General features: G+C 52.6%; 1 protein-coding gene across 3 annotated transcripts in view; it reads right to left on the bottom strand.

The window, feature by feature from the left end:
* Positions 1–21,948, bottom strand: part of RIMS3 (regulating synaptic membrane exocytosis 3) — a 41,948-nt gene that overhangs the window by 6,267 nt on the left and 13,733 nt on the right. For 2 of the 3 annotated variants that reach the window (XM_077844534.1, XM_077844535.1), the window contains exons 2-7: positions 19,384–19,560; positions 13,557–13,804; positions 7,348–7,489; positions 4,084–4,196; positions 1,648–1,749; positions 1,182–1,321 (exon numbers count right to left, since the gene is read on the bottom strand). In XM_077844534.1, the coding sequence (XP_077700660.1) occupies positions 1,182–1,321; positions 1,648–1,749; positions 4,084–4,196; positions 7,348–7,489; positions 13,557–13,773 (714 nt within the window). In that variant the 5' untranslated portion in view covers positions 13,774–13,804; positions 19,384–19,560. Of the gene's footprint in view, positions 1–1,181; positions 1,322–1,647; positions 1,750–4,083; positions 4,197–7,347; positions 7,490–13,556; positions 13,805–19,383; positions 19,561–21,212; positions 21,328–21,948 lie in introns of those variants that run through there. The other variant, XM_077844537.1, reaches the window with a different exon arrangement.

Genomic DNA, 21,948 nt, shown 5'->3' with positions numbered 1-21,948 from the left:
GAGAGTCTGGGACCTGAGTCACAGCAACCAGTCTGCTGCGGGCTCACAGAGGAGCTTGGGGAGACCCTCTGCCCTCACTGGACCTCAGTGTCCCCATCCATAAAACTGGAAGAGCAGAATAGATTAGCTCGGTGATTTTCAAACTTGTATTTTTATCAGTGGATCCTTTTCTCAAATGGAATCCATATAGACTCCCATGATCACCCCTACCCCACAGAACCCGAGGGTCCTGCGGTCCTCGCCATCTGAAGGCGACCAAGGGTCGCCAAGGGTCCTCGCCATCTGAAGGCGACCAAGGGTCCTTGCCACACAACCACGTCAGCGCAGAGGGATAGCCCTAGATGAGCAGTCATGCAGCCCAGCCCTGAGCCCTGGCTCAGTCTTCTCACCTGCCACCCATGTGGCCCCAGGCAAGGCCACCAGCCACAGCCACTACTGCCAATGCTCAATGAGCAGCTGTCTGTGGGTCAGACGCTCATGAGGCCCTCCACACCTCTCCTTACTCTTCACCATACGCCACCCGCAGACTGTGATGGAGCTGGAACTGGAACCCAGGCCTGAACCCAGAGACCAGCCCCCACTGTGCTCTAACCCCACTCAGCCTCCCGCGCACCTCAGGTGCTTCATCTGTGAATGGGCCTGATCGCCCCTCCCTCCCCGCACCGTAGCGAAGGGCAGCGCACCCTCTCGGAGTTGGGGTGGCGTCACCCCGGCTCTGCAAGTCGCTGGCTGGAAACGAGTCACTTCACCTCTCTGAGGCTGTAAGATGGAGAGAATCGTCCCTACCTCGCAGGGTCATCTCGAGGATGCAAGGTCAGGATTGGAAAGCGCTTCACACACAGCCTGGCACGGAGCTGATGCGCAGTAAGTTTTAGCACCAGGCAGAAAGAGAAGGTGGCGAGCAAACCCTGCTTCTACCCACCAGCTGAGCAACCGGGGGGTGGGGGTGGGGAGGGCAGTGGGTTTATTCCCCACCCCACCCCCCGACCCTGGTTTCCTCATGAATCAACCAGGGGCAATAACCCCTCACTGGGCTGTGGAAACAAATGGGTCATGTGCATCAGTGCAGCCGGTACGGTGCCCAGCACAGAGCACAGCATACGTGAAAGATTTTAAATTACAGCTTGCAGTTTTCGAGAGTCACCCTGCCCCGTGGGCCCTGAGGTCCCCGTGACACTCACCTGCAGCACCTTGCCCTGGGGCCCCTCATCAAAGAGCAGAGCCTGCTGGTACAGGGGGTCACAGGTCTTCTTGGCCACCTTTGTCTTCTTTTTGGCCAAGCAGGCCCCATTCTCAAGCAGGTAAACCTTGATATAGGTGGCTGAGGGATGGGAGAAAGCATGATGGGGAGGGGTCTGGGAGAGGCTGCTATGGCCTGCTCCATCCCCTAACACCCAGCTGGTCCTGGAGGTGAGCAAGGTGAGTGGGATGAGCTGGCCAGTGGACAGCAGTAGGAAAGACAGACTCAAACACCGACCCGTCCATCCTTCCCTCCCCCCAGCCCTGTCCACCGACCTCCCAGACAAATCATGACTCTGGGATTGAGAGTACGGATCTAGGTCAAGGGACAGCTGGGGACACGCCTGACCTGGAGCTCAGCTGCAGGACCCTGTATCCAAAACCCCTCTCCCCACTGCCCTGCCTCACCTGGGAGGGACTTGGAGCCTGGTTTGGGGGTCAGGCCCCGAGCCTCAATCACTTCCACCTCCAGCTGGCCACTCCGGTCCATGATGGCAATGTGCACGTCCCCTGCAGGGGAGAAGAGGGACAGTCCAGCAGAGGCAGGCCCTGGGGCAGGCCGGCCAGCTGCTGTGCAGGACGCAGTCTGCAGAGGACGCTACGGTGTGGAAAGGGCATAATATACAGAAAACTGCATGTGCCTGAACTGCTCTCGAGAGCATGTGAAAGCAGCTGAGAAATACTCTGGTACCTCCCCTGGGGCGAGGCAGGGGCACGACCCTCAAGGGACATGCCTGGGTAACCACGAATGCCCGCCCAACTCCCGGGGAAGTCTGGTTAGCTGGGGGGCTTCTTTTTACTGAGCAGGATAGCAGCCCTTGGCCGCTCCCCTAAATATCTATCAAACAAATATTTACGGAATATCAATTTGGAGAGATGCCGAGATAGGAGCCTGCACCGGCCATCAGGCGCTGCCTGGGAAGGAGGGCCCGATCGTACCCTGGCTCAAAGGATGGGAGGCAGGCCGGATCTCCTGGGAGCAGAGAACTGAGAACTCCTCACTGCGCTCCCCCAAACGATTACCTCGCCAAGGCAAGTTCTGTATGAAGTCATGTCAGTTATTTCTAGAACTCTTAGCTTTGTTCAACATCGGTTAGCGGAATCTGAAATTATGCATTAGTCACTTGGAGCGTCCTTCAAAGGAATGCAGAATCATAAGCCTGATGCAGAAAAATTAAAATTGGCCAGACTTTGGGTTCAGCCACCCATTTTAGATACTCTGAGCTATCATGCAATTGTTTGTATTTGCATACTTGGGAAGATGGGGATTTATACTTTCAGGAAACATCCTAGAAGTCATCACCCTCCCTCTAGCTATTTCTGACCTCCCCGTGGGGGAGGAAAGGGGAAGAGCTCACTGTAACATCCCTAAGAGGATGAGCAGATGCAAGCCTGCCCTTCCCGCTTCTAGACACCAGGAGGCACCACACACAAGTGTTCTAGGCTTGGGAAGGCCCGAAAGCCTCGCGGAGGTGACTGGCTCCTCTCACCGCCTCCCAGCCCCTGGCTGGGCCTGGGGCTGGGAAAAGCAGACTTCCCAGGCCCTTAAGAACCTGTAAGCAAGGGTCGGGAATTAGCCAAATCCCACCCAGGGCCACAGGAGAGCTGGTGCTCACCCTCCAAGGGTCCCCATAGACCCCCCGCCCCAAGTCCAGCAGACAAAAGCTCGAGTGGAAGCCTGCTAGAGGAAAACAGGGCAGTGCAGTGGGAACACTAGTGGCCTGGGAGAGAAACCCAGCTCCACTGCACGGCTTGCAGGAGAGCACTGTCTGAGCCCAGCTTCCTCACGAGCTGTCAGGTTGAAGGCCGAACACTATCCCAATGAGGACTGAGTCCAGATGTTTGGGGCAGACTGCTCAGGCTGGAGTGATGGGGAAGGGCAAGAGGCAAGGGGGGCACCTCAGGGGGAGCTAGTTCCTGGGAGGAGCAGCCTAAAGCCAACACTGCCAGTATCTAAGTCAGAGGGAGAGCAGGGGAGGTGTGAGGGAGCCAGAAATACAGCTGAGAGGACCAAGGACAGGCTCCGGGAAATAGGTCCCAGCTGCAGGGAAGGGGATGAGGAAATTATTTTAAAGGCTTTTGGGTGCCAGGCAGAAGTAACAAGTCCAATAAGACATGGTTCCTACGGAGTAAATGAAGCACATCATTCAGGGGCACCTGGATGGCTCAGTGCTTGAGCATCTGCCTTTGGCGCGGGCTGTGATCCTGGGGTCCTGGGATAGAGTCCCACATCGAGCTCCCTGGAGGGAGCCTGCCTCTCCCTCTGCCTATGTCTCTCTGTGTCTCCCATGAATGAATAAATAAAATCTTAAAAAAAAAAAAAAGGCACATTTCATTTAAAGCATCGAATGGGAACACTCAATGAATTGCTGTTAGATCACAGAACTAAGGCAGGGATTATCATTCCCATTACACAGATGCGGAAACTGAGGCTCGGGGAGGGGGAGTGACTTGCCCAAGGTCACGCAAAGCACCAGCGGAAGAACAGACTGGCCAAATGTCAATGCCGGATGACTTTTGTTCACCATTTCACATCCTGCAGGCACACAGCACAGCCTGGCATGCAGCTGGCCGTGGAGAGTGGGTGGGTGGTGAGGAGGTGAGGGAGGGAAAGCGCTGTAAAGCTGCTGCGGGGAAGCGGCAGAGCAAAGCTGGAACCCCTGTCCTCTCTGATGAGGGAGGGTCAGCAGGAGAGCTGGGCCAACTCCTCCTCACCGGTGCAAAAGCCAGAGAGCGTGCTCTCCTCTGCAGCCGGCCCTGCACCTCACGGGGCCCCCACTGAGCTCACCCCTCCCACTATGTGGCCACCATCACCCCACCCACTCGGCCCTCAGGAACACTCACCCATTGGTGGCGTTGCCAATGTCTGTCGCCCCACGATCTGGGCTGGTCCCAGGCCATCCAGGAAATCGCTGAACTGGCTTTCAGCCCCAAGCCGAGTGGTGGGGAAAATGAACCTAGAGGAAGAAGCAGAGGGGCACATGCTATGGTCTGGGTGGTGAGGTGCAGCGGCTCTGCCCCCCGGACACTGGGCCATGCCCCTCTGGGCCTCCATTCCCACCCCCCCGACATCGCACGAGTGCACCATGTTAGCTGGGGGCAAACAGAACGGTTCATCTCTGCACATTAAAGAAAAATACTTTGGGGTGCCTGCGTGGCTCAGTTGGTTAAGTGTCTGCCTTCGGCTCAGGTCATGATCCCGGGGACCTGCGATCAAGCCCCCGTGTTGGGCTCCCTGCTCAGTGAGGAGTCTCCTCCTCCCTCTGCCTCTCCCCACTGTTCATGCTCTCTCTCTCCCTCTCCCTCTCAAATAAATAAATAAAATCTTTAAAGTAAATAAAGAGGAATACTTTGGTGTCCTTTGAGAAATAAATAAGCATAACAACATAATAATGTTATCGAATCCTCAAGCACCAGGATTTCTCAGGTGATCCTTAACAGGTAGGGCTTGCTGGACACCTGTGTCTTCCCCAGGGGCAACGAATGCCAAGAACCAGAAACAGAGGCCAGAAATGTCAATGCCTGGAGCAAGTTCCAAGAACTGAGGTTCAGTTGACCATATGTTTGAAATCCAAGTCAATAATGTGAGGTGGTGCCCAAAACAGCAACTGAAACCAAAATAACGCAATTACTGGGTTGAGATAAAAGGCGAGTGATGGTGGGTGGTCCCTGGTTGTGGAGTCCTGGAAATAGGAACGAGCAAAACTGACAGTGATTGAAAGCTGGCCGGGAGCCAGTGGCTTGCTAAATGCACCGCACGCATCGTGTCGTTCCATCCTTGCAGCCGTTCTGTGCGGCAGGGGCCCTGCTTCGGTTTTACGGATGAGAAAACAGAGGCTCCGAGAGGTAAGAGGCTGGTCTTGACTGCAAAACAGAGATGATGCCCAGATCCTAGGGTTATGGTGGAGATCGGGGCAGCTGGTGCATGGAAGGTTCCAGACAAGCAGGAAACAATAAAATGGTAGTTCTGATGTTGCTGCTGGTAACACCGAGGGAAGTGCTACTTGTTCATGAGCTCAAGCCCAGACGTTCTGGGGGGGGTGGCAGCAGAGAAAGGACCAATGAGGGACGTCTGACCCGGGTCTGCTCAGGGGCTGCAATGGACCAAAGACCTCCTAGGACAGCCCGGGTGTCTGGCCTGAGAGATCAGATTGACTCCCCTGTTGGAAAATTTGTCCTTGAGTCCTTCTTGGCTGGCGACAGGCAGGGAGAAAGAGAGGTTGACTACGCTCGTCTTGTTGGAGAGGGCCTGGATTTCCACTCCGAGGGAAGGGTTGATTCAAGCCCCCCACCCCTCCAATCTTACTGGCCATCAGCGGCAGCCTCATACCATACTCGGAGGGAAAGTGGGTTCTGAGAAGGTTAACTAAGGTCATAGACTCGCAAGGTCACAGAATTTTAGGAGCTCGGGATCCCAGGGTGGCTCAGCGGTTTAGCGCCTGCCTTTGGCCCAGGGCCTGATCCTGGAGACCCGGGATTGAGTCCCACGTCGGGGTCCCTGCATGGAGCCTGCTTCTCTGCCTGTGTCTCTGACCCTCTCTCTCCCTCTCTCGGTGTCTATCATGAATAAATAAATAAAATCTTTAAAAAAATTTTTTTTAAGAGCTCAGTATAGAGAGCTGAGAGGTTGTGACCAAAGGCCGTAGGGTCAAATGGTCTTAATTCAAATCCCGACTCCACCACCGAACAGTGGCGATCTTGGGGAAGGTACTTCAGTCTCTCCATGTGGACCATGGAGATAATGGTAGTGCTGACATTCCCCAGTATTAAATGAGACACAATTTTTGGTCTGATGGTGGCTGGGAGATCCCAGAGTAAGAAGCACTCATCTGGGCATCCCTGGGTGGCTCAGTGGTTTAGCGCCTGCCTTCAGCCCAGGGCGTGATCCTGGGGTTCCAGGATCGAGTCCCACATCGGGTTCCCTGCATGAAGCCTGCGTCTCCCTCTGCCTGTGTCTCTGCCTCTCTCTCTCTCAGTCTGTGTCTCTCATGAATAAATAAAATCTTTTTTTTAATTTTTTTTAATTTTTATTTTTTTTAAATTTATGATAGGCACACACAGAGAGAGAGAGAGAGGCAGAGACACAGGCAGGGGGAGAAGCAGGCTCCATGCACCAGGAGCCTGACGTGGGATTTGATCCCGGGTCTCCAGGATTGTGCCCTGGGCCAAAGGCAGGCGCTAAACCGCTGCGCCACCCAGGGATCCCAATAAATAAAATCTTAAAAAAAAAAAAAAAAAAGGAGCACTCATCAGACGTGCCCAGGGAGGCCCTGCATACCATAGGGCGCAGTACATGCCACTGGCCATCTGCATTCATAGATGTAGACACAGGAGCGAGACATGAGATCTCAGAATCCTACATAAGAGAGCCACAGGGCCCTGCAATCATGGGCCTTGATGAAGCCAAACCCAGAAAAATCTTTGTCATATAACCGCTTTCATAGATCTAGGAGAGACCAAGGGAATATCTAAATCTAGTGACTTCCGCATTTTTGACTGCAGCCTCCATGCGATGGAAAAAATAAATTTACCATCAGAGACCTCTGTGCATCCATCTATTAAAAAACCGAAAGTTCACAAGGTAATGCATTGTCACTCCACAGGATATGTCTGAAATTTCTATTTCTTTCCCTAATGCTGGTTTTGACCCACTAAACTGATTTTACTTCCTGCCTGAGTCATCAACCACAGTTTGAAAAACACTGATCTAGTCCAACCTCCTCCTATAAGCTCCATGCAAGACCACTTGTGAGAACTTCATTCATCTGAGCCGTAACAATGGTTTCAGATCGAAAAGGATTTCAGGTCCACATTTTCCTCTGGAGCAGGGCAGTGTGCAGGTGCTAGGGCAGGGTCAGGGGTGGGGAGGTGTGCAACATAGAGGGGATGCACTGCCCCCGGGGCCGCTGGCGTGTGCGGATGGGAAGCAAGCAGCCAGGAACAAGAAGACTGAGGCCCAGGCGGTGGGTGTCCAGGGAAGGGAGGGATGCAGAGGAACCCAGACATCCAGATGGAAGCCCAGCCAGAGGATTTCCCCACACTTTCCCCCTCTCTGTGACTAGAGGGCCACGCGGGAGGGTGGGAGCAGTGGGGGTGGGCTGCACGCACGTGCCCTCGGAGCTGTTGCTGTTGGTGCTCCCATCCGTGGACTCCCGGCTTCCCTGGCGTGTGACCCGACTCCGCATCTCCACTGCGATTCCTGTCTCTGTGCTCCGCCGGATGTTGCTGCGCAGCTTCTTGGTGGCCCCTTCTGTGACCCCCAAAGACATAGAAAGGGGACAAGGTCAGTTCACTGAGGAGGCTTCGGTGAGAGGGCTGCCAAGGTCACCTCTTGGGAGGGGGCAGGACTGCCTCTGACTGGAGGCAGGGGCCTTCCTGAGCCGGCCTGCAGCCTGACTCCTGACCCTACTCGGGGCAGTGACAGGGACAAAGGAGACTAGGATGGCTGGAGGCAGAATCGGGATGGTGCGGCTGTGGGGTGGGGAGTCAGCAGGTGGAACCCAGGCCTGCAGTGCTCACCCTCACCCTGCCAGGCTCGCTGGTGGCCACCTTCCCAATTCAGTTCTAGCCTTTGCCCCAAATGGTTAGGTGTTCCTTTTTCTTCTGGAAAGTTTGCTTTCTCTGGCATTCCCAGATTTGCTTTCCTCCTTCCTGGGACCCGCATGAACCCTATCACACCCGGATCTCATACTCCACTCTCTGTGATATTTTATAGGCCCTATAAAAATCCCCATGGAAAGCTTGGCCATTCTCACACTAACCCGCATTCTCAAGGTGTGTCTGAATGTGGAGGGGGATGTGTGTGGAGGGGTGGAGAGGCCATTAGGGAAGCAAGACTGAGAGGGACCACTAGGTTGACCTGAAGTGACCTTGGTTTTGAGAGAAAGCTCTGCAGAAGAACCCCAGGAGCCACATGGTGAGAGCTCACTCCGTGTCTCTGTACCTCTTTTTTGGAGGGCCTTCCACCCTCACCCCAGCCCCCCTCTTGAGCCTTGCAGGGAACATGGGGCACTCTGCCTCTCCTAGCAGCACACCATCCTGCCTGGGTTTCCATGGCAACCTCCTCAGCATTGCAGTGAGGTCCCTCTAGACACCCTCTCCTCCTGGGAGCGGGGGGAGTAGAAGACAGGTTGAAGGTCTGCAGGGCCTTCCCTTGCTGAAGCACCCCAAGAGTTTGATAGAGAGGGAAGCAGCATTCAGATAAGGACTGCACCAAAGGAGGCCATTTGCTGTCACTGGTTAGAGACCTGGGCAAATTCAGAGTGGAATTGCCAATGGGGATAGGAACGCTGGGAGTGGGGCCAACAGCATAGCCTCCAAAAGCAGTGGGGAGTGGGGAGCTGGTTATGCTGGCAATCTCCTGTCTAGGCCACACCCAATGAGGGGTTGGGGGGGATGGTTATTCAAAAGGCCAGTCCTGCTTCACCCTACTTACGTTTCAGGAAGTCCCAATGGGGGAGGGAAGGCTGAGAGGGCTGGCATCACTACGCGATGCGATGGGGGGACTGGGAGGGGGGATGGGCTGGTGGTGAGGAGGAAGGTCTTCTCTGAAACCAGCCCAGCTTCTGGGATATTGGAATGGCTACTATCCACAAGTCAATGAGACCACTGACCTTCTGTGCCTCTCTCTCTCATGCACACATACAGTCACTTTGGCTCATATGTATTTCTTTCACACAAGCAGAGTGCAAACAATCACATAGGAGGACAGTGGTCTCACAAGTCAGGTCATGTAGGTTCACAGAGCGGGCACAGTCACGAACAGTCCTGCCAGGTCTTAGTCATCCATACACACCACACACTCTGCCGCATACATGTGACTGTCACAGCATAACCCCTGGATTGAACCCCTCCACTCAATCACACACAGAGATACAAACTCACAAATGGCATGTGACCTACCACACAGAGGACTGGGCAATGATGGTAGGTGTAGGGGACTTGCCCTGGCCCTGGATCCTAACTGCCACATCCCCTCTAACCCAGTTAGGAGACAGATGGGTCTGTGGGAGCTGCATGTCACCCTCTCTCCTCATAGCTCCTCTCCCCACAACACATACCCTGAGCTGAGGCCACAGCTTCACCACCCCATGGCCCCAATACCCCTCTTCAGACCCACTTGGGAGAAAATTTACCTTCTTTGACCCACCCAACCCATTGTGAGCCCCTGGGTAGGGGTGTCACAGAATCCTGAAGTGTTAGAGACATTTCGCTAGCCTCCTGCTGCCATTGGGGAACGAGGTGGCCACATACTCATAGGGCTGGAGCCAGACTCCAGGCCCACATTCTCCTGGTCTACTGACAGTCTACTTTTCACTACTCTACATCAAGTCCACATTGGTTTGAGAGGTGATTCAGCAGAGATTAAGTTTCATGTCTTCTGGATAGGGAGAACATTCTTGCAACCTCGGAGAAAATTCATCTACTGGTTTCATACTTGTCCAGTCTGAACTCTGTTGATCTGGGGAGTAACTTTATGTAGTCTCTGTTTTTCTCTCTAGAGAACTGGGCCAAGTTGCTTACAATAATTCTGTGGTGCCTGGAGACTGAAAGACTCCAGGAACCAACCCATCTGTCCCACCACGTGCAAGGGAGAGGCAAAGCCTTCAGCAGCACCCCCCATGGCATCTCCTGGAACATCCTGAGCCCTCTCCTCTCCAGAGCCCAGGTGGGAAGAGCTGCTGTCCCTGGTACTGAAAAGGGAAGCTCCATTCGGGCAGAGGCTGGAATGGCCCAGGGTGGCCCTGAGTAGACCCAGCCTAAGGCCAGGTCAGAACCACCTATGTCCTGGGACTCCAAAGCTCTGCTCCTCCCCTCACCTTTGCTCCTACAACTTAGAGAATGTTAGATCTAGAAGGAAGCTGGGAGGGCAGCCTGGGTGGCTCAGTGGTTTAGCGCCGCCTTCAGGTTTAGCGCCTTCACACACTTCAGGGTGTGATCCTGGAGACCCGGGATCGAGTCCCATGTCGGGCTCCCTGCATGGAGCCTGCTTCTCCCTCTGCCTGTGTCTCTGCCTCTCTCTCTCTCTCTCTCTCTCTCTCTCTCTCTCTCTCTGTGTGTGTGTGTGTGTGTGTCATGAATAAATAAATAAAACCTTTAAAAAATAGAAGGAAGCTGGGAGGTAGTTTTTATAGCTCCATTTTACAGAAGAGGAAATGGAGACCCAGTGGGAATGTGACTTTCCCAAGGTCCCATGGGGGAGTTACAGAACCAGAACTAAACTCTAAAGTTTCAGGATGAGTTTCTGGAAGGCCATTTGAGGAAAATGTGAGGAATAAAGAGGAAAGGGCAGGGGAACTAGAGAGGAGGCTGGGGCAATAGTCCAGGTGAGATATCATGGGACCTAAACTAAAACAGAGGCTTTGAGGGCAGCCCTGATGGCTCAGCGGTTTAGCGCTACCTTCAGCCCAGGGCCTGATCCTGGAGACCTGGGATCGAGTCCCATGTCGGGCTCCCTACATGGAGCCTGCTTCTCCCTCTGCCTGTGTCTCTGCCTCTCTCTCTCCTCTCTGTGTATTCTCATGAATAAAAATAAATAAAATCTTAAAAAAAAAAAAAACAGAGGCTTTGAAACAAAGAGGAAGAGAAGGGCAGAGCTGGAGCCAATGCGGAGTATGGACAGATCAGGGGGAGGGAAGCCCCTAGAGGGGCAGACCTAGAGCTCACAAGACTGGGTCCAGAAGAGGAGTTCTTCCCCACTTCACGCAGCCCAGCCTTGCAGGGAATGAGCTATCCCATCTGGGGGCAGTAGGAGTACCCTGCTAGGATCTGTGCCCAGAACAGAGTCTCCAGGGCCACTGCCCATGACAAGTCAGCCCGTACATCCCTCTGGGGCCAGACTCTCCTACCCAGGATGGGGCTCCAAGCTGGGACACTGGCATCCTCAAAGCTGGGGAGAAAGAATTATAGATGGGAGAGGAGTATGCCACAAGCAAGGGGCAGAGCTGTGGGGGCTAGAGAACTCATTTCTTGTTTGGTCCTACTGCGTAACCATGGCCAATAATAACACCAACAATTTACCAAGTATCTACTATGTGCCAGGCAAGAGGGTGGGTGGCTTTGCATACCCTGTCTCCTGTAATTCCCTGGACAATGCTGAAGGGCAGGTATCTTGCCCTTACAATCAAGGAAGCAGGCTCAGAGGAATGAAGTCACTTGCCCGCATCATCCAACTAGCAAATGACAGGGTGTGGCTCTGAAGGCCAATTTCAAGTTGTTCTCCAGGAAAATACCTTCTCCTCTCCAGGCTCCAATGCTTCATCAACAAAATGAGTAAATCAGACTAGATGATCCCAAGGGGGCCCTCCCTGCTCTCACATCGAAAGATTGGATGATTCACAGAGACTTTCAGTTAAAAGGGCATCTGGGCCATCCACCTGGCTCAGGCTCCAGGCCTCCAGCTGCACCCTTGCATACAATAGAGACAAGTGATCCAGAAGCCCTGTCGTCATCCATCCCCCGTGGAGGCTTGAGGTCTTGGCATCTATTCCAATCCCTGCCCATTGACTGTGGAGTCTGGGTAGGTGAATAGCCCCAGGCAGACCACCAGAAGGTCTCCCAGTGACTCAGGCCCCGGCCCTGCCCTTGGATGACCGTCTGTCCAAATTTCTTGGACATGAGGAGGCCCTTGGGTCTGAAGCTGCATCAGGTGCATTCAGCTGGAGATCAGCAGGGCTTGGTCTCCTGAAGCCACACTCTTGGGGCCCAATACCTCCTCAACCTAATCTTAATCCCCTGACCTTAATCCCACCCCTTTGTCCTTTACAAACCCGACTCCTGGATCCCCATCTCCCTGACTCCCTAGTGCAAGCCTATATTGCATGCTCACAGAGGCCATGCCCATCCTGGGGCATGGATAACCTCAAGCCCCCTCCCCATCTAGCATCTCCCTGAGCCAGAAACCACATCGCAGCTTGATTGCTGGAAAAGACCATCCCACGTGCTCCTGTGAAGGGCTTTGTAAAAATCTATTTTAAGGCCTGGAAAAGTCTCCCACCCTCAGCCCCAACTGGGAGTCTTGATGAGCATTCTTTCTGGATCCTCCGGAGCCCCCGCCCCCTCACCACCCCCATCCAGCTGCCCTATTTGAAGGTTTCCTGGGGAAGTTGTTACACTGAACAAAATAAGCAGGAAGAGATTTTAAAACAAAACCAGCTGGTGTCTGGGCTGATGCCACAAAGTGAGGAGGTCTTGGAGGGGAGGGCTGGCTCCTCTGTGATGTGGGGTCCAATGTGACTGTGTGTGACAAAGTAGGTGACCCCCCCCCACCGCCGGTCTGGGCATAACTAGGATTCTAAAACTAGGTGTCTGAGAGAATGTATTTTTCAGGATGTAGCTGTTAAAGTGGGTGTGAATGTGGCTTCATGAGATTGTGCATATACACGTGCAATGCGTTTCTGTGATCACGGGCTGCTGTGTATGCATGTGTGTAACTATGTCTCTATGATCTGGGTCTGTGCATTAGTACTCAGAGGGCTGTGCTTGTGTGACGTGCACAACTGGCTTTATTGTGACCACAAACAGTGGGAATGACCGTAATATGCTTTCCTGGCAGTAGGGATGGCTTCCTGAGCAATTGAGCACACTATCTCTATGACTACGCAAAATGTGTGTGTGTGTGTGTGTCCTGTGACTTGTAATGTACACCTGTAATGACATTCGTGTGGCCATTTGTACTCAGGAAACTCAGAAAACACAGGTGCGACTGAATCCTGTGGATGTGTGTTTAGGAAGCTGTGTCACTTAGCATGGTGTCAGGAATACGATGGCTGTTTAATAGATGATTGATGAGGGGCACTTGGGTAGCTCAGTCAGTTAGGCCTCTGCCTTCAGCTCAGGTCATGATCCCAAGGGTCCTGAGATCAAGCCCCACGTGGCTCCCCGCTCAGAATGGAGTCTGCTCCTCCCTCTGCCCCTCCTCCCTGCTCATGCTCTCTCTGTCTCTCTCTCTCAAATAAATAAATAAATAAATCTTTCAATAAATACATGATTGATGATGAATGTGTAAGTCTGTGCGTGGAGGTAGCGCAGCGTAAAGTTTAGGAGTGCGAACCCAGAAGCCCGGCTGTTGGGGTTTGAGTTCAGGCTTCACTAACCCACCAGCTCTGTAGTTTGGGGCAGCTCAGTTGCCTTCTCTGTGCTTTAGCACCTGCCTTGTGGAGTTTGCGGGGATTCAGTGAGTCAGGATGTGTCCCAGGCTCAGTACTTGGGTGTACAGTAAGTGCTATATGGATATTGGTGGGTGTGAGGACATTCCCTGGGTGCCCTGTCATTGCAAGGGGCCCCAACCCAGGCCCTGCGCGTCGCGGCCCTCTCACCGGACTGGGGGAGCTGGAGTGTGCTCTTGCTCCACTGGGTCAGGCCCACGATGGCCACCATCTTCGCTCCAAGGCTGCTGCGCCGCTTCTTGGCTGTGGTGGTCCCGGGGCCACCCCCAGCCTGCTGGGAGCCACAGATTTCACCGCTGATGCTGGAGCTCCGGACCACATTCCTGGAGGCCGCGGCCGAGGCCGGACCCGGCTCCCCGTTAAACATGGTCCGAGGGGAGGCAAGGCGTCAGGCAACCCTGTGGGGGAGGGCGGGAGACAATGGGGTCCCCCTTCAGGCCCTGGGGCCACTATCCTGCAGCCCACCGCTTCCACCAAGCTGTGTGACCCTGGGCGAGTCACTTGGCCTCCCTGACGCTGTAGCGATCGAGTAAATAAATAAATGTCAAGAGCGTACACAGGGTCTGGCTCAATAAATGGAACAGAATATTCTTATTAGCACACGGCTGTCCTGGCAAGTGACCTGGTTTGGCAGTGAAGGCAGAGGCTGTGGAGTCATACAACCCCCTCTTGAATTCTAAAGGCCTCTACACACTGGCTGTGTGATCTTGTGACCAAGCACCTTGGGGTTTCAGTGAACACTTCAGCAAAATGAGAAATAAAAGCACTTACCTCATAGGACTGTCGTAAGGATTAAATTAGAGCATGTGAATGAAGGCGCCTAGAACGGTGTCAGGCATGGAGTAAATATTTAGCAGGTGTGATTACTTTCAGAGCCAATAATAAGAACAGGGAGAGCAAAACTGGCCCCAGTCTGCGGGGACTATGGAAGGGGACCTCCCGCTAAGGGGGAGCACAGAGAAGTCTAAGGAAGGAGGCACAAGTCACTCTTAAGCGCACCACAGAGCGGCAGCCACTGGAGGTGTTTTACCCCATTCCTTCCCAGGGTCTTTCTTATGCATTTTTAAAAATGAACTCAGGGCACCTGGGTGGCTCAGTGGCTAAGTATGTGCCTTCAGCTCTGGCCATGATCCCAGGGTCTTGGGATCGGAGCCCTGCATTGGGCTGTGGATGTGTGGGAGCCCCGCATGTGGCTGGGACTCTGCTTCTCCCTCTGCACCTCCCCCTGCTTGTGCTTTCTCTCTCTCTCTCTCTCTCTCTCTCTCTTTCACTTTCTTTCTCTCTCAAATAAATAAAATCTTTAAAAAAATGGAACTCATACTGCCAATACAATTTTACACCCCGGTATTTTTCATTTAACATCATATCGCAAGCGTTTCCCAAAGTCATTAACATGTTTTAACATATGGTATTAACATTTCAATACCACTAGAATATTCCACTGTATAGAGGGAGCATAATTGACTTAACTACTTCAATACAGTGACCCCTTAGATCAGGTCTGACTTCTTCCCCTCTCTCCTGCCTTTTAAACAACGCTGCTATAAACATCTTTCTATGCTGCCTGGATCCGCTTATTTCCTTAGGATTGATTCCCAGAAACAGAGTGAGGGGGCTGGGTGTGGATACTGCTGGGAGCGTCTCCAACGTCCACTCTCCCTCCCTGCTTCCTGACAGAGGATTGGTTTTGTTGGGTACCACCCCATCCCATTTCAGAGGCTGATCTGGATTAGTTCAAGCCAATCCGTGAGTGGCACTCACCTTCCTACGTACTACTGGTCCGAGGGCAGGCATATGACTAAGTTGGCCAGATCTGACTTAAGGGGTGGGGGGGGGAGGTTTGGATTCCATGCTTACCAGAGAGGTAGGGTCTCCCTCTCCCCTGCCCCAGTTCTTCCCTCAAGACCCTTCCCCCTAGAGAGCACCAGGTCCAGGAGGAAGCCAGTGTCGATGAGTGCAGCACAGCAACAGAAAGGACCTCAGGCCACCCAGGAGCCTGCCTTTCTCTGCCCTTCCAGTTATGGGAGATAATGTGCTAAGCCAGTTTGAATCAAGTGTTCTCTGTTACATCCAAAAGCATCCCAACTGATACCGAGGATATAAACATTTCTTTGATTCTTGGAAAATATTGCCAAATTCCTTTCCAAAGCTACATTCAACAAATATTTACGCTCTTAAAGTTCCAAGGCCTATGCTGAGTGCCAAGGATACAGCAGTGAGCCAGGCTGACTTGGTCCTGCCCTCCCAGAGCCTCCAGTCCAGGAGGAGAGGCAGATAGTAAATAACTGATTATGTAATTAAATATTAAATCAGACAGTTCTGATGAGGGCTAGGAAGACAGAGGGCACTGGGAGCCACTCTGCGGGAGCGGGGCAGCAGGCATCCATAGCTCGGTTCTGCACAGAGATGGGATCTCCAGCTGTCGGCCTCTACAACTTGGCTGAAAGTCCAATGCAGCAGTGGGTGTCCTCTGCTCAGAGTATAGGAAAAGCAGCTGATCCTGCGGGCTCTGCCTACAGCCCTTCCCAGCTCTGTCTCTGCCTACAGAGCTCTTCCCAGGTCAGCTCCTGATCCCAGGGCTCAGGTCACTCTGCTTAACCCTCTGCCCTCAGGCCTGTCACCCTGAGGGAATCTGACTTTCTAAAAGGACATAGTTGAAGTGTGTGGGTGGGTGGAGAAGAATGAGGGAGAAGGGAAGGGGCCACTCTAGAGGATTCAGTCCCCAGAGAGCTGTGAATGGTAGCCACTTAGCCTCCTGGTCAGCGTGGCTCCTGCCAACCAGGCAAATTGGGGCTGACAGTGGGGATGAGTCAAAGCTGTGTTCTCCCTCCTTTGTGGTCGTCTGGACCGTTTTCACTCACCCTGTGATGTATGCAGAGCCCTGTATTATATTTCTTTATCTATCCCCCATTAACCTTGCAGCTAATGGAAAGTCCCCCTGGACTTGGGCCTATGATGATCTCTTCTCTTTAGTTTCCAATTCTGGTGCCAGTTTGTGTGGGGTTTTTTTGGTATCTGCATGGTGTTTTGGTGGGTGGTGGGAGAGGGCTTACAACATGAGCCTAATTTGCTCTTTAAAGTATTTCTACTAAGTGCGTGGTAATCTCTATGCCACATAATCTCTATGTCTCAGGATGAGAAACTTGAGTCTCTGAAAAGTCAAGGCCTTACCCATCCTACTCAGCTAAGAAATTGTAGCACCTGGACTCACACCTAGGTCTCCTTTTCCCAAGAAGATGCAGACATAGGAGCACCTAGGTGGCTCAGTTGGTTAAGCATCCTACTCTGGGTTTTGCCTTAGGTCATATCTCAGAGTCATGGGATGGAGCCCCGAGTTCTCAGGCTCCCACCTCAGCAGGGAGTCTGCTTGAGATTCTCTCTTCCTCTGCCCGTCCCCCTACTTGCGCACTCTTGCAGGTTCACATGTGTTCTCTCTCTCAAAATAAAGAAAATCTTAAAAAAAAAAAAAAAAAAAAAAAGGATGTAGACAGACTCAGCAGCTCCTGCCCCTCCAACCCAGAGCTCACTCAAAGGTGTGGGCCCATCCCTCCCATTCAGCCTTTGCCCTGAGTCTCTGGTTCTTTGGAAACCCTGAAAAAAAAAAAAAAAAAAAAGATCTCTGATGAGAAAAACCTCTCTGGCCCAGGTTTTCACAGCTGGCATGAGCATGTGAGGGGCAGAAGGAACCCTACCCAGACCACAGCTGGAGAAGCAAGTGCTTCCCCAGCGAAGCCTACAGGAAGCTCAAGAGTACCACTCCCAAAGCTGAGCAGGGAGGAAGGCATGGGACAAAATTCCTGACCCCGCCAACCCAGGGGCTCATGTTTCCTCATGAATAATGAATGACATTGACAAGCAGATGGTTTGACATCAGGAACTCAGCACCATCTGGAGCCACTTTCTCGTCTTTAACCACCCAGGGATCACCCAGAGGGCCTGGTGAGCTGATGAATGCTTCAGAGGGTCCTGCCAGATAGGCCACCCCCAAGGGGACAGGAAAAGTGGACCCAAGGCCTTGAGGCCTGACCCCTAGTACAAGAGTGCTGGATTGGGTGGCGTGAGAGAAGTAAGAATCAGGAAGTGGGATTAAAATGTATACAGACTCCTTGTGTCACTTTCTCTGGACCTTGGTTTCCTTACCTGTGTGTGTGTGTGTAAAACAAAGAAGTTGCATTAGGTGATCTCTAGAAGCCCTTTAACTAGACAGCAGAGCCTGTGAACATATACTGCATTGGCAGGCTCAGAATTGGGGCTCCAGTTGCTTCTCTGACAGCTGGCCTAGCTCCAGAGGAGTTAAGACAAAGAGACAGAGGGACATCTGGCTCAGTGGTTGAGTGTCTGCCTTCAGCTCAGGGTGTGATCCTGGGGTCCTGGGATCGAGGCCCGCATCGGGCTCCCTGCAGGGAGCCTGCTTCTCTCTCTGCCTGTGTCTCTAGTTCTCTCCGTGTGTCTCTCCTGAATAAATAAATAAAATCTTAAAAAAAAAAAAAAAAAAGACAAAGAGACAGAGCTGGCCACCTGGTCACTATGAGGAGGAAGTTCTACTCACAGTGACTCCTGAGCCATGACACTATAGAGATGGGAAAGGAGCAGCAGGCAGAAATGGGGGAGTGGGGAGCGGCCAGCACAGAACCCAGCACCTCATAGACTGGTAGCTCTGAAGGATTGTTAAATGAACTACCTCCTTCCTACAGAAGTCACCTCAATAATTCTCTGCCTCTGAGCATGGCTGTCCCTTTGCCAGCCCAGTTCATGGCTCCCCAAGAAAGGGAACACTTCCTCACCAGGTCATGGGGACCTCACTCTAGAGTTCTCTCGATGACTCCCATCTACTGCCACAGCAGCATCTACTACTATGGCTCAGATTTCCTCTCCTGGGACAAGGACTACTATTCCAACTCCTGCCAAAGCTCCATGCCAGCAGAGACCCTCCAAGGTCCTCAAGGAAGGAAGCTACTGTTTTCTTTCCAGGTGTGGATATTTGGCCTCTACCCTGGAGTCTCAGTACCCTAGCCCTCTGAACCATCTCTTGAATCCTAACAATAGGGGTCTCAGGGCTCTGCCGGGCTACCCAGGCCCCTTGGTCCCTTTGACCATGTGTCTAACCAGATCATAAGCCTTTTTTGAAAGTCAATGAGGCCATCTGAAAGCCCAAGATAAACCTAGCTACCCACCCTTCTTCTAACAGAAGAAACCAAGAAATCTGTCAGAGGGTGATAGACTGGAAGGTCCCCCCACAGTAGACATCACTAATCCATCTCTTTCCCATCAAGGCCAGATTTAACCTCAGAATCCCTCTCAACATAGCTCTAGTACCAACTGGTGAGAATTGGCTCATGATTTAAAGTAGATTTGCAAAAATAAATAAATAAACAAATAAATAAAATAAAATAAAATAGATTTGCTGGGCAGCCCAGGTGGCTTAGCAGTTTAGCGCCGCCTTCAGCCCAGGACGTGATCCTGGAGACCCTGGGCTCCCTGCATGGAGCCTGCTTCTCCCTCTGCCTATGTCTCTGCCTCTCTTCTGTGTGTGTCTCTTGTGAATAAATAAATAAAATCTTAAAAATATAATAGATTTGCCAATCCTATTCCAGCCCAAGTCTTTCATTTTACAGAGTGAGAACCAAAGCCCAGGATGGGAAAGAGACACACCCAGGGTCACACAAAAAGTTGGTGACAAAACCAAAGCTCCAACTCAAGCCTCGTAATTCTCAGATCCCACATCACCTGGTAGGTGCTTCCTCCCCACTTTTTTTTTTTTTAAAGATTTTATTTATTTATTCATGAGACACAGAGAGAGAGAGAGAGAGAGAGAGAGAGAGACATAGGCAGGGGGAGAAGCAGGCTCCATGCAGGGAGCCCGACGTGGGACTCAATCCTGGGACTCCAGGATCATGCCCTGGGCTGAAGGCGGTGCTAAACCGCTGAGCCACCCAGGCTGCCCTTCCTCCCCACTTTGAAGAAAACCCAAACTCACTGAACTGATGAATCTGAGCGTGGTGTTCCACATCACAGGGGGCTGTGCCCCTCCCAACAGCACACCCCTAGGGCATTTACACGAGGTTTTAGGTCACTTCTGTCCAGACACCAGTTTCCAAGAAAGGAGGCAAAGGCAGTCAGGGTAGGTCCCACAAGGAGATGAAGTGATAAGAATCTGAAAGGAAAGAGGGAAGTTTAGAGGAAGGGCTAGTGAAAACATCTGTCCTTAAGAGGTTCCAGTAGCTTGTGGAGTAAAAAGACTTTAGGGATAGTTGTGTGATGCTGAGCCAATCATTTAAACTCTCTGATTCTGTTTCCTACTTTGTAAAATTGTCCCAGCTCCTGGGTCCTCTAATCTTCCTGTTGGCACCTTAATGTCAAACTGCTGTTGCTGAAGCCTCTCCACAACTTTAAGGGTTTTAAGACATAAGGGACACATGGAGGTCCAAGTGCTAAGGAGCTCTAGACCCTATCCTTCCTTCCTCAGTCCTCCCAGACTAATGGGGTCTGTGTCCCTGCCCAGTATGTGTATGTGGGTGGGTGGGTGGGGTTCGGGGGGGACTCCTGGCTCCACCCCTAGCCATATGACCCTAAGCAAGTCATTCAGCTTCCCTGAATTTCCATCTCTTCTTCTATGTGATGAGTCTACTTGCCACCTGGACCCAGCTGCACTCTCCAGTCTGGACTGGGTGTCAGATGGGATAATGAAGAACAGGAAAACACTGTGATTAAAAACAGAGGTTGTTTTTGTTTTGGTCTTTTTGAGAAAGACAGACTTGGTTCAAAACCTAGATCTGTCACTTAACAAGCTGTATGACCCAGGGCAATTTCCTTAACAAACCCCTCAAGCCTACTGCTCCTCATCTCTAGAGTGGGGATAATAATGCCTGTCTTAGATGAAATGTTGCAAAATAAGCATCGGTACAGTACTAACTGTTCAGTTGGGCAACAATTCCACTATTACTCCTCATACCGGTGCCTTGTGAAGGACTGCACAGGTGTTAATGCTTATTGGTCTGGATTGCACATCAGGTGCAGCCACTTCATGGGAAGGCTCAGAATCCAAAATCACCTCTCACTCCAGCCCGGGCTGCTTCTACGCAGAGCCCGGGATGGCATGGGATCTGTGCCTCTCAGCCAAGGTGAGAAGCTGGCATGTAAGGCTATACTCATCTCTCCCAGCATCTCAGCTCCTGGTCCCTCACTGGATGCGGGTCTGGCATTTGAGACCCCCGACCCAACCTTAATCCAGCACCAAGGCTGCCCACCACGTCTCCCATACCAGTCTGGGCCCATGCCAGACGCCAGTGTCTGCATCCACAGAAGGGGAGAAGGGTTCTCTTTTTTCCAGCATTTCCTTTCCCCCCTCAGGAAAAGATGGGTAGGTGACAGGGCTGGCACACGGTGGGGGAGGTAGGCTGGGCCAAGGGAGCATACCCAGCTTGCATGCGGAGCACCAGGCCAGCTTCCCTCCTGATTACGTGACCTTTGTCTCTCCCAAGCCAGACTCACACACACAACACTATATACACACAGGGAGAAACGTAGGGCACTCAATTTCAAATGTATGACCACACACCATACAGACCCAGACAGATGATATACCCGTAAAGACATAATCACATGCGTACACAGATACGCACATGCACCCCCAAGACAAAGGCACACAGAAGCAGTCACACTGACAGTCACTGGCATTTGCAGACTCATATATGTGTACACACTCACACACACTCATACACACACCCCCTCCTTGGCCTCTGCCCAGCCCAGAGAGGTGGGAAGAGCCCATCCCTTCAGGGGGCAGGGAAGTGGGAAGTATCTTACCTGGATCTTGGGTTCCCTTGGCTGAGGCATGCACACCAGCTCTGAGCAGCTGCTCGTGTGAGCTTGAATACACACACACTCATACCCGCTCCAGCCCCCAGTACCACTCTCCTGGCCCCCATCCCTGCAGGCCGGACAAAAGAGCTCCTCAGTGAGGTTTGTGGTGAGGAGATGAGAAGGCTGGCAGGGAGCAGCTGCTGTCACCATGGCTACCGAGCTGACCCACTTCTCCTCCACCCAGCTTGGCCCACCCAGCCTAGGCAAGGGAGGACAAGCAGCTTTGGGCAGGGTGGGGGGCCCTCTCCCATCACACACAGTAAAGAGGTGGCCCTCTGAGGATGTAGTAAGGGATGGATTGAGGGCCAATTTGGTTCCTGCATAGAAAGGCGAGAGCCAGACATTCTTTGAGGGGATCTAAGAAGTACTAAGAAGATGGCCCCTGCTAAACCTAGCCCCTGGCCTCCCTCAGCATCTGCCTCAGGGACCTATGTGGGTCATGCACTTGCCCTGAACACATTCTCAGACACAGTCCTCATGGCAGAGCAGAGGGTGGGGTGGCCAAGCCCAAATCTGTGTCCCCAACTCCAAGGACTCAGGACACCAAAGGGAAAGAGAGACCCAGAGCCGTTGAACCCTGTGTCCTGCTCAGATCAAGGCTGCTGAGGGCAGGGCTTGTCCTCCCCACTTGCACTAGGGGCTGCTGGAGGCATGGTCATGCCTTCATTCCTCAGACAGG

Source organism: Canis aureus, chromosome 13 (genome assembly GCF_053574225.1).
Source record: "Canis aureus isolate CA01 chromosome 13, VMU_Caureus_v.1.0, whole genome shotgun sequence".
Classification (NCBI taxonomy): Eukaryota; Metazoa; Chordata; class Mammalia; order Carnivora; family Canidae; genus Canis; species Canis aureus.
This window is presented reverse-complemented; position numbering and strand designations above follow the sequence as displayed.